The sequence below is a fragment of the Erpetoichthys calabaricus genome, chromosome 4 (genome assembly GCF_900747795.2).
Source record: "Erpetoichthys calabaricus chromosome 4, fErpCal1.3, whole genome shotgun sequence".
Taxonomy (NCBI): domain Eukaryota; kingdom Metazoa; phylum Chordata; class Cladistia; order Polypteriformes; family Polypteridae; genus Erpetoichthys; species Erpetoichthys calabaricus.
The window spans coordinates 45,585,681-45,598,194 of record NC_041397.2 but is presented as its reverse complement, the minus strand read 5'-3'; the positions used below and the strand labels follow the sequence as shown (position 1 = coordinate 45,598,194).

At 35.6% G+C, this 12,514-nt stretch overlaps 1 protein-coding gene across 1 annotated transcript in view; it reads left to right on the top strand.

Moving 5' to 3' along the window:
* The window catches only part of chrdl2 (chordin-like 2), a 69,646-nt gene that overhangs the window by 31,357 nt on the left and 25,775 nt on the right, over positions 1 to 12,514 (top strand). Inside the window, exons 8-9 of the mRNA XM_051926573.1 lie at positions 673 to 865; positions 2,363 to 2,526. Coding sequence (XP_051782533.1) covers positions 673 to 865; positions 2,363 to 2,526 — 357 coding nt within the window. The remainder of the gene's footprint in view (positions 1 to 672; positions 866 to 2,362; positions 2,527 to 12,514) is intronic.

Below are 12,514 nucleotides of genomic sequence, written 5' to 3'. Positions count from 1 at the left end.
TCAAGGTAAATAGGAATTGATGTGCTTTGAGGGATTGAATGGCCTTTTCTCATTAAAACTGTTTTATATTCTCTCAAACATAATGTCTTGACTAATCCTATAATTATGAGCATATTTTCATAACTCCCATTTAATATTTTTGGAAGAATCCTAACTCTCCTCTAATAAGTCAGTGGGAAACCGATGTTTTATATTATTTAAAATTGAAAAAAATCAACTTCTCAGTTAGGGGATCTGTACAGAAATTTTTCAAAACCTGGCAGGATTTAATCAATAATATTTTAGAATAAGAAGAAATAATTATTTCTGTATTTCTTTTCCTTCTCCATTTATCTTTTTTTGCCCTATTAAACTCAATAATTTAGGCATGTTTACAAACCTTAAGTATTACTCCTTTGGCCATGCTCTCCTTCTCAGGGGTGGGGTTTGATTTGCTTTCAATTCTATTTTTTGTAAAAATTGATGTATATGTACGGAATGATTACAATAAAATTAATAAAAATATATATATATTTATTTTCTTACAAAAACCTTCACTATGTGTGGTGTTATTACTGACTCAGCGGGTAACAGTGTTAATGTTTTTTTGTAGTTTACAAGCTGACCTTTTTCAAACACTCAATTTTCTGACTTTATCAGTATTTCAAAAATGTAATGTCTTCTTCTGTTTAGCATGCACATACAGTGGAAAAACATACTCCCATGGAGAGGTGTGGCATCCAGTACTGCGGCCTCACAGAATCTTGGAATGTATTTTGTGCACTTGTAAAGATGGCATACAGGAGTGCAAAAAGATGGCATGTCCAAGTGAATATCCATGCGAGTACCCAGTGAAAATTGAAGGAAAGTGCTGTAAGACCTGCCCAGGTAATGGAAATTTGGTATTCAAATTCAAAATTTAAAATAAAGTCTATTTTACTGGATTGTTTCAGCTGTATAAATAAGATAGATAGATAGATAGATAGATAGATAGATAGATAGATAGATAGATAGATAGATAGATAGATAGATAGATAGATAGATAGATAGATAGATAGATAGATAGATAGAACAAACTTTATTTGTCACCAGTGGGATATTTGGCTTTTTACAGACTTAAACCAAGCTGCTCAATGTTTACTTGTGATGAGGTCAAAGGCAGTTCTTCCGAGAACGAAATAAAAATGAATGTATAGTATACTATGTGACCGCTAGGGGGTGTTGAGGCACCCCAAATCCTAGACACAACTGCACAGACACAACTCCTGGGTGCAAATAAAGATTATTGATACAAAGATCTTACAAAAGGCTTTTTATAATTATAAACACAAGCACAATTCTCTTCTCTTTCTCTTTCTCTTTCAACTCCTTCAGGCACAAGCTTTGTCCACTTCCTCCCGACTTCAACTCACCTGGATGAGGTTGAGTGGCTTCTTTTATCTTGGACCCAGGAGTACTTCCAGTGCTAGGGTATTGCCTTTTGGAAGTACTTCCAGGTCACACAGAAGCCCGACAAAGTAGGGATCATGGATCCTTCCAGTATCCTCTGGCAGAATCCATGGAACACGATAAGGCTGCCTCATGGGACTACGGTTCCCAGCATGCCTTGTGGAAGTCCGTACAGGTAGTGTTGTCCAGGGATGCTGCCACCTAGCATATTGGGGGATTTGTGGTCCTGATAGCCTGTCTGCCCCTGTCCAAGCTTCACACCATTTGTGCCATCCATCACAACTATTACTGAAACATTGAGCAACAACTCCTATATAAATGAGTTAGGACAGCAGGACACAGAGGTTAACTGTAGAATTTATTTTTTTAAACAACTCAACCTTGTACTGTATATTGAACATTATCATAATAATATATAAGGGCCACAATCATAGTGTTAATTCTGGTTTAGTACTTTTTTTTAAGAAAGTTCAAATTCTAGTGTAAATCTGAAGGGTGACATGGAAACTAAATTTAAGCTATTGGTGATGTAAACCAGAGAATACAGTAAGTTACAAATTGTGTCATGCATGTAGCACTAAAATTTAAGTTGAAAAAAATGTAGCATATAAGAAATGCAAGTTTGTATAATAACAATCCATCCATTCATTTAATGAATCCGGTTAAGCAGATAAAATGAGTTATTCCCATCCCAACATCAACTAGAAACAAACCCTGGATGGTACTGCAGTTCATTGCACCTTCAAACATGTCCAATTTAAAGCAGTCGATAGATTTAAAAGACATGAGTAATCAAAAAGTGAACTGTACAAGTATGGATGCAACAGGCAAACATCTGGCTTAGGATTCAAACCCGGTATTATGGTGCTATAAGGCAGAAAAAAACCTTAGTTAACTTATAAATTAATAATTGTTTAATGTATTTCTCTCCTATTGAATTGAAAGAGGAGGATAACAAAACACAGTGCCCACTTGATGACATCAACAGCTTGCTGGTATATAAAGATGAATCAACGTACCTAAATGGCATGAAAAAGATTGCCGTTGAGAAAGAAGGCACCGAAGAGATTGAGGTTTTCATCTGGAAGACAGGAGAAGGTAAAATCTGTTATATTCCCAGACATTTCAGAGACCATTGCAGCTGTTGTTCAAATCAGTCTTGTTTTGTCAAATTTCTATGTGTATTTAATACATCTTTGTATTAATGAAATCAGGAAACATAAGAAATATGATCTTAAAAACCATGTGAAAGAAGACTGTAGATAGCATTATATAAATGTGAGGCATAAAGATGAGAATGAGGTCAGAACAAAGAGCTAGAAAAAGCTATGTAGGACATTTTTTATTAGCAAAAATATAATAAAAACAAAGACATTATGATTTTGTCCTGGACCCCATTCCCAATGTCTATGCTTCCTTTTGGTTTTTGATTACAGACTGACTCAATTGTTTTTGAATATATGTTAGCTTTGTGCCACATTTATGACCTTTTGAAATGTATTTTGTATTTCTGCCTTTTTGAATTTTTGTCTTTTTTCAAATTTGGTATTAGTACTTTTTTTATCTAATCTGCTCATTACATTGGCGATTCTAAATTGGCCCTAGTGTGTGCTTGGTGTGTGGGTGTGTGTGTGTGTGTATCCTGCGGTGGGTTGGCACCCTGCCTGGGATTGGTTCCTGCCTTGTGCCCTGTGTTGGCTGGGATTGGCTCCAGCAGACCCCCGTGACCCTGTGTTCGGATTCAGCGGGTTGGAAAATGGATGGATGGATGTTTATTACATTTTTTGATTTTGGCTTTATTTTTAAATTCTTGTTCTTTTTTCATTTGTTTTAAATGGGATCTTTTGTTACTCCTCATTGTTGTGTGCTTTTTGAACTTAAACTTAAATACATTTATTATATTCATTATAAATATTTATTATTTGAGCATGTTATTTCAATTGTGTGCATATTGGGTGGAATTAGTGGCCCTATTTTGTTTGTTTTTTCCCTAAAGCCACACATGAAAAAGTGCAATCTATAACTAGTTTTCATATCATTTTAAGCTATGGTTTAAGAGAGCATGTTATAGAAGCAAATGGGACATTTTCCAAAATGACTGCATCATGTGACTTATATAATGTCTTCTTTGATTTTTGCACTAATGAATGATCATATTCAGAACATTACTGAATTTGTTAACAATTGTAAAAAATTTGTGAGTAATAATACAGCAAAAATATATATGAACTGTAACCACAAATACTGCAAAACATATGCAGTCCATATGTGACTACCAATCACACTGCTTTTAATTAACCACTCTAGTTTTTTAGGTTTAACACCAAAAACTCTCAGAAAAGGAAAAAGAAAAAATCATAGTATCTCTACCTGTAAGCAGTAATGGTTTTTGATACTAAGTTGGTTTTAAGAAAATGATTTAATGATTCAGAAACTATAAAGAGAGAAGCGATGCTTAGATTAAAAAGGCTATAATCAGATATATCAACAGGACTGCAAAACAGGAAGTCAGTGATTATACATTTCATTCAGGGCAGGGTCATTGGAAAGCTGGAGCCTATGTGTCATACAAATTCACATTCTAAGGAGTTATATTCAACCAAAACTCTATTCCTTTCCTGGGCAGAAGTATGATAAATGAGTACCATTAAAAATTTTCCAATACTGTTATTAACTCTTTTTGTGCATACCCATATATGTAATTATGAGCAGTGCATTTCATTAGAATGCCAGTTTCTGCATTCTTTGAAATAAATAATGTTGTTTTCAGTTATATGTTAAGCAACTGAACCCCTCCAGCCAACAAAACACATATGAAATATATTTAAATTGTAAATTGTTACGAGACAATTAGTATCTAGTGATAACTGAGTTAAATGAAAGACCAGGGGCCTCAAGCACAACGCCGTGCGTAGAATTCACACTAAAACATGGCATATGGACAAAAGTGGAAATGTGCATACACCCAAAAAAATTCAGATGCACAAAACTGTCCATACACCAATTACCACGCTCTTCCGCTACATAAATCCTGGTCAGCGTGAAAAGTAACGCTCGTACACTCGTCTACCACCCAACCCCGACTCTTCCCAGAATTTTACATATTTTAATATGCAAATCAATATAAATAGCCCCTTAAGTTTAGCGTTCTGTGAAAAGACAATGGCAAAAGCACAGGGAAAATAGAAGAATTTCAGCGAATACCAAGTAGAGGCAAGGAGAAACATTCTATTTGTTGGTTTAAGCAGTGGTATAAACAACAAAAGGAAATTGATCGAGTGACAGAGCTTTGGAGAAACTCGAAACTTCAAGTTCAGAAAGTCGCACAGCTGCCCGAAAGAAGGGGTCAGATATCAAAGTTGCTGTAAAAACTCGAGTTGTTGCCCTCCATCTGAGGAAGCATATTAGGGTACAGAGAAAAGAAAAAAAAATAGGGACAGAGTTAAAAAAAGGTCAAAATGTCCACTTCAATCTCATAGTTCATTTTGTCATTAAAGTAGAACGTCATAAACTTCATCTTAAAATCGTTTAATTTAATATTTTCTTAAATCTCATAGTAACTAAAATAGCACGTTATTCTATGTGTTCTTCTACCTGTATGTGTGTGAATCACTACTTGCTTGTTATTAAATGGGCTTTCTCTTACGCCAACAGGACACAGAATACATTACATTCATGATATTACAGATCTCTGAACAATTTAAATACTAAGATGTATACTGATATAATTTCCAGGATGATAGGAATTAAAGCATGTATTAAACACAAGTACATGGTGGCGCAGTGGTAGTGACATGCTGGTGCCCAGTCCAGAGATTGTGAGGCAGGAATAATTCCTGAACAGGGCACCAGCTCATTGCTACCGCAATGGAGTTGAAAATATATCTGTATAATGTAATATACATACTTTACTGCATTTCATCTTAAAAATGATATCAAGAGCTCCACAAAGATAGCGCCTGGAAATCTAAATCGACTTAAAAGCCAGTCGTCATCATCTGTAAATACGCGTTCTCTTCTCTTCTATTGAGTTGAATTGAATTCCTTTATTGTTATTGTATGATACAATGAGATTCAATATGCAAATCCTCTATAAACTTATTTTCCTATAAAATGATAAAATAACAACAGTGATAATAATAATAATAATAATAATAATATGATAAAAAAAAAACAATGAAAAATATACAATATATAAGCATAAGTGGCTCCTGTTGTGCAATATTACAACTGTAGTGCAAGTTTAAAGTGAGGTAGTTGTACTTATAAGTACAAACAGTTCTACCGGGAGCACTTGATGGACTGATTGAGTGCATTTAGATCTTGATGAAACTACTTCTGAACTGCCCGGTCTCAAAAGGAAAGGCTCTGAACAGTTTGCCATATGGAAGCAGCTCAAATAGACTGTATGCTTGGCCGAGCCAGCATCTGCTAGATGCTGTATCCCGATAATCCTCTTTCTGATCAGCTGTTGTAGAACTGTGATTCCACACTCAGATACAGTGGATTAAAATACTAGTAGTGCATCGAGATTGACAATGCTAAAGCAGGTATAGTAATTGGAAAAGTTTGTCAATTCCTTGCACCATTATACTGTTACAAGTTGATTACAATCAGATGTCTTAAAATAACAAACGATATGCAGTTAATTTCAGTGTATTTCATAAAGCCGTGTCGGGGATGTGAATCAAAATAATAAAGGGAAACCACACAGGAACAGTTACCACTGCTTTGACGCTGGGTGCTGCCAGTTTGCAAAACCAAGCCGAAAACTTGCGTATGCACAGGTTAAGACTGGCATGAGAAGGTGTGTGGCTTTACGCCAAGTTTAGTTTTTATACATTGTGATGTGAGCATGGAAATGGGCGAATGCAACATTTTTGTGCGTACGCACCGTTTATACTGTACATGAGGCCCCAGGAGATGAGAAACATAATCAAAGATGGAAGTCAGACATCAAAAAGTAACCTGACAGTAGGGCCTACCTAAATTGAAACTTATTTGTACGAGAACTAGCAAGTGTTGTGACCACTGCCATGTTTACTATGTCACTTTCCAAAACATTGGAAATGTCATGTGACACTAGTTTAGAGCGTTGCATAAAAACAAAACAGTATGTTAACCAAAGTAAACTTTGTCAAAATAAGTTGAAATAAAAAAAACTATATATATATAATGAACTTAAGAAAAATATACATATAAAAGAGCATATCTTTCATATTATACAAATCAGAAATTTTGTTTACTATTGTAACCAGAAGTGGTAAAGTGGTCATATCAAGTGGCTTCATTGTTATGCTAGCCATAACGAGCATTGCAGCATACAGTGGCGTGAAATAACATTCTCCAGGACTACAGTGCAAAATATACATAAACACAGGATGAGTGAAAGACAGGTAAAGAACTATACTATAACAGATAAATAAAAATTTAAAAATTAACAATAGGTAAGTGAATAGATAGTAATAATTTGGAATAACTAGTAAAAAATAATAAATAGTAACAGTTAAACAATAGTAAAAAACAGTAGTGACAAGTGTAACAAATGTACTGCATATAAATTCACTACTAGGGGCAGAGCTGAGGGAAGAGGGTCAGCACAGAGTCTGGACAGCAAAGGGGTGGAAGCTGTTGTAGTACGTGGCAGAATTGTTTTGGATGCTACAGTACCTTCTGCCAGATGGAAGTGGGACAAATAAACCGTTGGATGGTTGGAAGCGTTCCTTCACAATGCTGTAAGCTTTGCCTTCTTTATTCTTCATCTGCTACAGAGTCATTGCTTCTAAATAAACCTACAGATAAAGGTGTATTTTCCAAATAATAAGAAAAGCTGCAAAATAGCTGCTCTGCAAAGAATATACGCTTCATCATTTTATGTTAGACAAGAACCAATACAGTTTAAATTCTACACCTCAAAGACAGAGAGAGAGAGAGGTTAGCAGCATGCGTTGATACAGCACGTTGCTGCACCCACCACATGACAAACCACCTCAGGATCCCAGATTAGGACCCAAGTGCAGGTATGCAACGGGTGACACCTCAGCACCACACTAGTTCAGATGGAGTGGTGGCTGGAGTGTCAATTCAGCCACCAACCCCTATGTTTTCCCTGCAGGTTAAAAGGACTACTTGCAGGGCTGGATGCAGGTTAACGTCATACCCAGGACGGAGAAATTGCAGGTTAAGGCCCTTGCTTATCTAAGGATGTAACGCATATCCTAAAGTTGATGACTTTTCCTACACTGGTATACTGCCAAGATATTACCTCTGCATGCCATTGTGCCCTTAGGTGACATCAAACCCTGTAAGATATAGGGAATCTAGCAGTGCCTTTCCACTACACTGAAGGTCAGGGAATGCAGTAGACTCGACCTTGAGGTCAATAGATGACAGCACATGGTCCCATAGTGGAACAGAGAATATAAAGCACGACAGATGTCTTTCAGATGAGGCTGTTTTAATGGAGTTATGTAGTGCTCAGTAATTCATGGCTCCTGTGAGGTGCTAGAGAGAGTTCCAGGTTTGTACTGTTGTAGCCAAATAGGTCTCTTTCAGGGCTTGCCTCAGAAGTTATTTAAGGTGAGTTTAAAAGTGCTTCAGGCCAGAACAAGTATGAGTCTATAGTTTAATGGAAAGTTTAGGCCAAAACTAACTGGCAGGGGGAAGGTGTCAGAAGTAAAAGGGAGAGATAGGAGCGTTTTCATGTGCTGCATGAGAGTTATTGATGTGAGCAAGCCAGCCAACAGTACAGACAATTCAGACGAGATCAGAGGGCAGCAGGCTTTGGTGTTTATTTGTTACTTTGAGTTGTCTTTCTCTCTCTCTTGTTTGACCATCCCCTGAGGGTTTGAAGGCAAGATAAACATGCTATTCTAAAATATTTCAAACTTCTTGGCATTCTTCCGGGTATGGACAGATGCCAGGAGTGTGTTCTTCTGTTACACACCCCATGGTTTCTTTGGAATGGCATTAATAATTGTAATCAAAGTGAATATCACAGCAAAGGAAAGTAACATGTCTTGGCAACTAAACGATGCTGTACTTTAAATTATGGAGGTGGAAGCACCATAATTACAATATCTGCAAAATACATGTTAAACCAGCTAATATATACAGTACATTCCTATAGTTTGCAAATTGTTTGTTGTGTATCATCCTGAAATATCCTTGTGGTTGCTTTTATGTGGAATCAAGTTCACTGCATGTAAGTATGCTACCTTCTCCTTCACTGTTAATCATCCTGTAGCCATACATTGCACAATGTCGCATGGAAAGGATCCTGTTGATCTGAAAATCACTAAAGCCAGATTGACTTGAGAAACATTAACAGAGGAAATCATTTTGACTCGTATTTAAATAACTACACTAGCATCCTTATTATAAATATTACTTTTAAATGTACAGTAAGGTTTTGGAAAACGGATGGATTAATTTGTTTCTTGGTTTGTTGTTTGTTGTACACATTTCATTGTATCATTTAAAAAGCATCTGCCTTTTTTGTTAGTTGGCCTACTTTATCTAGATTGCTTTACTTTGCTACATTCTTATTGTTCTTCTTCCTATTATTGTTAATATTTATTTTCAATGAAAACAATATCCTTTGTGTAATGGGAAAGGTGCTATATAAATAAAATGTATTGTTATTATTATTAAAATAGGAAACCTGACATGCTAACTATTCTGTACAATTTGTATTAATTTATTGGCATTTCATACAGAGTTGGCTTCTTTCTTGTGCCCAGTTTTTGAGTTCAGACTATGGCTTACTGCAGCAAGTTCATTAAATAAATGAACAAAAGGAATTCATTCAATACATTGATTTTTTTGCTTTGTCAAAATTTAAAAATATTAAACTGTGTTAATAGTTTTAGTGTTCCAGCCTTGCAAATATTAGACTTTTTCAATCAACTTGCAAAGCTTTGAAATTAAATACAGGAAGTAAGTCAATGAATTAAAAAAGTGTACTTTTGAAAATTATGATTGCAATTGTAAACAGTATATTTATGAAATAACTGCAAACAAACATTTGAACTATTAAAATCTTATTAAAGATGTAATTTCCCCTTTAGTTTACTTTGAACTAACTATTTTAACTGAACAGATCTTATTTAAAATCAGATTCTACCCATTCGTTTTCACATCCGTCTACACAGGGAGTGACTTTGTTTCCAGCAGCTTTATAACAGCAGTCCTAAGCACTGTCACTCAGTAACAAAATCACAAAATCAAAAAATAAAAACTAATAATACAAAGTTGAAATGTGTGCAGACACTGACACATTAAAATAATCAAGCTGACTATCACTAATGATGTGCTGAAGAGGCTGTATGGATTGTATCCATGAAGTTCATTAACTGAATATTCAGTAAAGTCAAGTAGCTTAATGTCAGTATGTGTGAACACAAAAACAGAAAAAGGTTTGTGAAACCAAAGAATCCTTCTTTTGCTGAGTATGGAAATAAGATGTCTGTCCAATATAAAATAGTATAGTCAGTGAGTCATTTTCAAATATGCTTAATCCGGAACAGGGTCACATGGGGTGTGCTAGCACAGAGTATAAAGCAGGAACAAACTCTTAACAGGGCACCAGACCACCAAATATATACACACCTCAACCACACACTAGGGCCAATTAAGTATCCCCTGTCCACCTAACCCACATGTTTTTGGACTGTAGGAGGAAACCAGAGCACCCAAAGGAAACCCACGCAGACACAGTGAAAACATGCAAACTCCACGCAGGAATGACCAGGGATGTGAACCCAGGTCTCTTTACTTTAAGGCAAAAGCGTTACTGTTACACCACCTACCTGCCCCTAAAATAGTATAGTCACTTTTTTTTTTAATACCTTTTATTGATTTTAATCTAAAATGTTATAGATTATATACTGTCATATTTTAAAAATGTTTTGAACAGATCCTGTAAGTGAGAATTTGATTTTTTCCAATTTTAAATAGTATAAAACATCAGTAACGTACTGACTTAAAAGAGGTGGGGTGGGATTCTTCTAGTTCACCAAGATAAGTCAAAGTGTTTGTAATGAGTTAAAGGTGATTACAGTTTGTCCTTCTCCACTTTAAGGCCATCCAGGAGTCCAACAAACACAGCTATTAATGAGTTAGAAGTATTTGGGACAAGGCTGTCTGATAGGCATTCAAAGATTTTTGTCCAAAATGATATTAATTTGGTGCACACCCAAAACATTTGGCCCAGTGAGGCTGGAGCTAGACAGCAATGTTCACGGGTTGAATCTTGGCCTAGATACAGTTTGGACAATTTTAAATGAGATAAATGTGCTTGATAAAATATTTTAAGTTTGATTGAGTGTTTTGTGGAGCTAGAGTGTATTCTATTCATGGCAGACTTCCACTCATTTTCTGAAATATTAAGTGAAAGGTCTTTTCTCCACCATATCTTGGGATCTTTGAATGGTAGAGATGCTATTTCAGTCATCAAGACTGATCAATATTTCTTCTGGAATAGAAATTGGAAGGAGGTAAGAAAAATCGGGCAGGTTCCATTTAGCAGAGTTTCTAATTTGAATGTAGTGGAAAAATTGTATCGATAAGAATTTAAATTTGAAGCTTATTTGTTCGTAGGATGCAAATACATGTACATATACTATACTATGTACAAACTTCAAAGTGTTTAAATCGCAGACATTTTCCAAACATTCAATACTGTGTATGTTTGAAAGAGTAGAAAAAGGTGGTTGTCATGTAGAAGTGTAACAGATAAAAGCTTCTGTCTTAAAATGCTTCTTACATTGGTTCGATATTCTGAGTGAATGAAAGGCTTAGTGTATTGACAATAATATGTATTTACTGTGGCACAAAGCAGGGAATATAAGGTACTGCAAGATTTAAATTCTGCTGCAGAACAGGCTTGCGTTTATTCATCGATTTGTGTCGATATCCTGGTCTTCATGGCCAGTATCTTTGCCGCCAGTAATTAAATTGAAAGTTAGGTAGTGCCATGCTCCATTCTGGTTCAGATCGTTGTAGAGTCATCCTTTGGATGTGTGGATGTTTTGAATTCCAAATAAATGTGGATATGATTGAATCTGCTATCTTTAAAAAATGTTTTGTTAATGTATAATGGGATGCTTTGAAATAGAAAAAGAAGTTTGGGAAGGATGTTTGTCTTGACAGTGTTCATTCTCTCTGCTAATGTGAGATGGGGGTAGACCATCTATGGATGTCTTGTCTTGTTTAATTTTTTCCATGCAGACAGCGAAATTTTGCTGAAAAAGAGCTTTATATTAAATTGTGATATTTACCCCTAGGTATTTAAACTGATCTGATAAGATAAATGGGAATGTATCTGGTCTAATATTGTGTGATAGAGAATTCACTGGAAAAAGCACACTTTTATTCAAATTGATTTTGAGTCCAGGTATCTTTTGAAAATCTGCTAGGAATTGGAGGGGGGGTGGTTGGAGAGAGAAAGAGAGGAAACTATATCTAATCTATCCTTTTAATCCTTATAATTATAACTACCAATGTAACAATAGGCTGCATGGCAATAACTTGTGGGAAAATTGGAAATTAAGGTTAAAGATGTCTCACTTCCAGTTAAGACTACAAAATGACATAAAAAATTCAGAATCAATGTCTCCGTGATGGGACAGTTAACTTTGTGAGCTGGAATGTTAAAGGCCTGAATCACGAATTAAAGAGAAAGAAAGCATTCTCTCACCTAACAGGTCTAAACGCTAAAATAGTATTTTTACAGGAGACCCACTTAATAAGCAAGGATCATTTCCGGCTGCAAAAAGACTGGACTGGCCAAATGTTCCATTCCAGCTTTACAAAGAAAACTAGAAGTGTGGGAATTCTCATACATAGAACAGTCTCATTTGTGGTATCAGATGTAGTATCTGATCCTGAAGGGAGGTATGTGATTGTCATGGGCAATTTATTTAACTGTAATGTGATTTTGATAAATGTTTATGCACCCAATGTCAATGATAGGGAATTCATGCAAAATGTTTTTGCATCCATTCCCAATGTGAACACTCATAAAATTATAATGGCTGGGGACTTTAATTGTGTTTTAGATTCACTCTTAGATGTCATCTCCCCT